We start from the raw sequence: 4,543 nt of genomic DNA, 5'->3' as shown, positions 1-4,543 counted from the left end.
TGGTCACGCGACTGGAAGATGCCGACGCTCGGGCCGACCAGGTGACCCCCTTGGAGGCGCGCATCCGCGAGTTGGAGCAGGAGCTAGCCCGAGCCACCGTTGAGCACGACGCCCAGAGAGCCGCAGCTGACCAGAAGGCCCAGGAGGCCTAGGCATGCTTGGCCGAGCTGCGGCAAGCTAGAGCGGCGCTCGAGTAGAATGAGCAAGCCCTCGAAGCGAAGGAGGCCGAGCTCCAACGCATGGAGGCCGAGCTCCAACGCATGGAGGCCGAGCTCCAACGCATGGAGACCGAGCTCCAACGTGAGAGGGCGACTGTCGCCATGATCACCGGAACTCTCGAGGAGAAGGACAAAGCCCTCGAGGAGAAGTACATGGCCCTCTGGAACATGGAGGTTGCCCTCAAGGAGAAGGAGGACTCCTTGTTTGCGCACCAGGAAGCCACACGGGACCAGCAGGAAGAGGCGCAAGAATACATCACGGGTAAGTATCCGAGATTTCGTTTTTGTTTGCTTCTGGTTTATCGCGACTTATCTTGGTTCCCTTGTTCAGAGCTGAAGAAGGCAGTGGCGAACGAGACCGCGGCGAAGGAGGCTGCCAACACCGCGTTCACGGCGGTGCAGGACGAGTACGCTGAGCTGGAGCGGACCACCGTGGCCATGAGTCAGGAGCTCGAGGGGGCAAATGCTCAGCCTAGTAGCTCGATGGCCAGCCGCCTGCGAGCGCTGGGCGATCGAGTCACTGAGCACGCCAAGAGCACCTTCCGCCTTGGCGTCCAGCGAGCCCTTGCCGTGGCCTGTAACACCCTAACTTTTAAATTCCAGCATTTAGTAATAAATTTAAATGGCTTTATTCTATTTCTAAGGTTTATTGTGTTTAGCCTGGCATTTAATTAAATTTTGTTTCATAAGTATTAAAATTTTGCCATAGGTTTAAATTTTTGTTGCATTCATGCTGGTGCATAATTTTATTTGAGTGTGGTTTGAATTCAAATTCAAATTTGAATTCAAACTTTGTTTGAATTAGATTTAGAAAGGAGAAGAATAGGAAAAAAGAAAACCCAAACCCTCAACCCAGCCCAAACCCAAACCCACAACCAAAACCCAACCCAGCAGCAACCCAGGCCCGGCCCAGCGCGGCCCAGGTCTCCCTCTCCCTTCCCGCGGGCCCACTTCGGCCCAGCTCGCCTGCGCTCCGCCCGGCCTGCTCCGCTTCAGCCCACCCCGCGACCGCGCCCAGCCCAGCGCCCACGCGCCGCAGCCCAGCTCTCCCCGCGCCCGGCCTGCCTCGCCCGCGCGACGCTCGCCCCGCGTCCAGCCCAGTGCCCGCTCCTTCCCTTTTCTCCCTGAGTCTGACACCCCGGCCCCACACGTCAGCTCCTCCCCCTCCCCGCGCCTTCGCTCGCCCGTCACGCCGAGATCTCCGGCGAGCTCCCCGTCTCGGGCCCACACGCCGAGACCCTAGCCTTCCCCTTTTAACCACCCCGCGGCCGCTCCTGGACCCTAAAACCACCGCCGCCACCTCAACCCTAGCCGCCACGGCTGCATTGTGCTCGGAGCACAGAGCCGCCACTGCTCCATCGCGAACCCGCCGCCTCGAAGCCCCTCGCCGACCCCTGCGCACTGCCGGAGCTTCGTGAGGTGGTGAAGTTCGACACCGGGCACATCTACCTCCCTCCACCCCGCGCTGTACCGGGAATTTCCTTGCCGGAAAGACACCAAGCCGCCGCGCCACCACGAATTTGACGCTATACCGCCGATCTCCGACGCCCGCGCGTCCCTGCAGCATATCGTGTTGGTGAGGCAACTCCCTGAGCCTGTTTCCCCTCCGCTCCTCCCTCTGCGCTGCATTAATTTTGCTCGCCGTCATGTGCTGTTGCGCCGCCGTGCCACCCCGCCGTAGGAGACCCCGCTCCGGCCACCCCCACACCGCGCAGAAGGCTCTAGCGGGTCACGCATGAGGCGCTGACCCTCCCAGGCCAAAGCCCCGCTCGTTTTGACCCCCGGAGGATCGAGATTGCCCGACTCCGGCGGGTTTCCCCTGCGCGCCGCCGCGGGATTCCTCGCCGGCGGTAGCGCGCCGCCGCCGCCCATGCCCCAAATGCCATTGACCGTCCGATCCGATAGACGCGGCCCAGATTAGATCCAGCACTCATAAAATCCTGGCCATCCGATCTAGATCTGACGGCCCCTGAGCGAAGATAACGGTTCAGCCTGTACTTCTTGCAAAAGAACCCCTACGTTTTCCTAGAATAAACCCGCGGTCCTGCTCAGTGTTAAAGTTTTCCCAAACAAGCCCAGAATTTTACACGCAGCCCCCTAGCCTTTCTGGAAATAGAACCCGCCGTCCATAGCTGCTGTTTTTACACGTTAGACCCTAGGTTTATCCTTTAATTGCGTTTTAGCCCTCGGTTTTAGCAGAAAAGCCCCTGAAACTTCAGTTTTCTTACAAATAAGCCCCTAGAACTTGTTTTAGGCCTAGTTTATGCGTTTAGCTCCGTTTTTAGCGTTCTTTATACCCACGCGATCGTTGTAACGAGTAGAATAGTTTTAGCTTAGTTTTTCTTGCTGTTTTTATGCATTGATGTACTGTTTCTTAGTTTTTGTTAGTATTTGCTTGTATGCTTATTGTTGTGCATTGTTTTGGCCATGTGTTCGTGAGTAGACGCTGATCCAGTTGAGGAGCCCCAGTACCAGTACCCGGGGCAGCCGTCTTCCGAGCACTTTGAGCAGCAGCAGGAGCAGTACGAGGAAGGCAAGTATAACATGAACAACCTATCATCTTTAAATACAATTTCATACTGCATTTTAATATTGTATGCCTTTAAGGATTTCCTAGCCAGTTTATATCCTTTAAATATATACCTTTGGGTTGCATTTTGGTTAGTTGTGCTAGGTTGCTGCGCTATAACACACTTTGGTCCTTTTAAATTAAATTGATTAATGGTTTACTTGAACTTAATCCTGAGAGTGGCCCTCTGTGTGGCTTGAGTGGCTCACGTCTCGTTAAAAGATGGTTTTTGTAGAAACATGGTTTAGGGGGCCAGCACGGTGCTTAGTGCTTGGTTGGCCACTCTCCATAAGGACCGGTTCATAGAGCGACAACCTGGGACAACAGCGCTACCACAAGGCTAGAATGGGATAGACTTGGCGTAATAATTAGATCTTTTTGGTTTGGAGTAACTTACCTGCGGGGCAAGAGTAGTAAGCTTCAATGGTCCCTGCTCCTCCGGCTTGGTCTGTGCTTGGATTACGCTCCTGTGCTTGTACCCCCGGAGGTGGGCCCCATCGTCGCCGACCTAACTCTCGCGGTTACGCCTTACCAACGAGATTCTTTTTAAAGGCCTCGTAGTGAGTCGCTGGCCATCTCACCTAAGGAAGTGTGATGAACAACTGGCGTAGCTCACGACTTGTGGGTAAAGATGTGCAACCTCTGCATAGTGTAAAACTGGTATACTAGCCGTGCTCACGGTTATGAGCGGCCCAGATCCTCCTTTTGATTAGTAAAGTTATCTCCTTCCGACGAGGGAGGTGCTTCTCGGGGTTTACCTTGGTGGCTTGGTCTTGGTTTGGTTCTCAGTAGTAGTATGGTTAATTCTGATTAATTACTATGTAACTGGGTTAATGGTAACTCATCAACTCGTAGTAAATAGCTTTAATAAAATTTTGCCAACACTTAAAAGCTAATGCAGTTGAGTCAGCCAGCCTAGAGCCTCATAGTTTGTGTTATACTTGTTGAGTACAAGTTGTGTACTCACTCTTGCCTCTTCTCTACTTTTTCCTCTTGGCTACGCTACTGCTGCTCAGTTCCTGCCGACACGAGGGAGTTCGTCCAGCGCTACCTGGACTACGAGGACTTCTAGGTGCTTCGTCTCCCAGTCGACGTCCCTGTGGCGCCCTGCTTCAGCTCCGGAGAGCTTTTATCGTATTTTTGTACTTCGCTTCCGCGGTATCAGACATTTTGTCATTATTGTAATAAATAACATTCGTATTCGCTTTATTATGTCTTTTTACGTGATATGTGCTATGATATACTGTTCATTCTGTTGTATATACGTGTGACTTGATCCTGGCACGTATATGATTGCTCGGTTTATGTTCTTTTATAAACCGGGTGTTACATGGCCTCAACGCATTACGACAGGGACCTCCCGCTGGTGTCGTCAGGGTACGTCGTCCTATCCGACGCCAGCACGGACGCCGCGTCGGCCATCATGAATGATGCTGATGCCGCCATCGAGGAGTTCGCCGCTGCTTTGACCGAAAAGCTCGAAGCCGACATCCCCCCGATAGCTGAATTTGATGCGGTTGAAGATCCGCCGAGGGGGGAAGACAACCTGTAGGGAATCTGGGCCTCGGAGCTCATGTAATAAGTTAGTACTTGTAGTAATCATACTTTTGGATTAAGTAATTTGTCAACGTATATCGACAGTGTGGCCCATCGAGGCCTTGTGCGTTCGAGCCCTCATTTTTTCTACTTTACTTCTGTGTTCTCGTATGCATCTTAGATAGGTTTTAGCGAGGAAGTTTGCGTTCATAAACAACTT

The 4,543-nt window shown here is 53.1% G+C and overlaps 1 protein-coding gene across 1 annotated transcript; it reads left to right on the top strand.

Moving 5' to 3' along the window:
- Positions 1 to 260: 260 nt before the first annotated feature.
- On the top strand, positions 261 to 4,339 carry LOC120653454 (tropomyosin-1, isoforms 9A/A/B-like). The gene is made up of 3 exons (XM_039931205.1): positions 261 to 480; positions 550 to 795; positions 4,164 to 4,339. Exons 1-3 carry the CDS (start codon positions 261 to 263, stop codon positions 4,337 to 4,339), a joined length of 642 nt encoding a protein of 213 aa, XP_039787139.1.
- The last annotated feature ends 204 nt before the right edge of the window (positions 4,340 to 4,543 follow it).

Source organism: Panicum virgatum, chromosome 1N (genome assembly GCF_016808335.1).
Source record: "Panicum virgatum strain AP13 chromosome 1N, P.virgatum_v5, whole genome shotgun sequence".
NCBI lineage: Eukaryota > Viridiplantae > Streptophyta > Magnoliopsida > Poales > Poaceae > Panicum > Panicum virgatum.
This window is presented reverse-complemented; position numbering and strand designations above follow the sequence as displayed.

What these genes read in the sequence shown, in the direction of transcription:
- LOC120653454 (XM_039931205.1), top strand. Translation starts at nt 261, where the DNA reads ATGGAGGCCGAGCTCCAACGCATGGAGACCGAGCTCCAACGTGAGAGG. An exon ending in GGCGCAAGAATACATCACGG is followed by an intron (nt 481 to 549) that starts GTAAGTATCCGA and finishes TCCCTTGTTCAG; the next exon opens with AGCTGAAGAAGGCAGTGGCG. An exon ending in GCGAGCCCTTGCCGTGGCCT is followed by an intron (nt 796 to 4,163) that starts GTAACACCCTAA and finishes TGGTGTCGTCAG; the next exon opens with GGTACGTCGTCCTATCCGAC.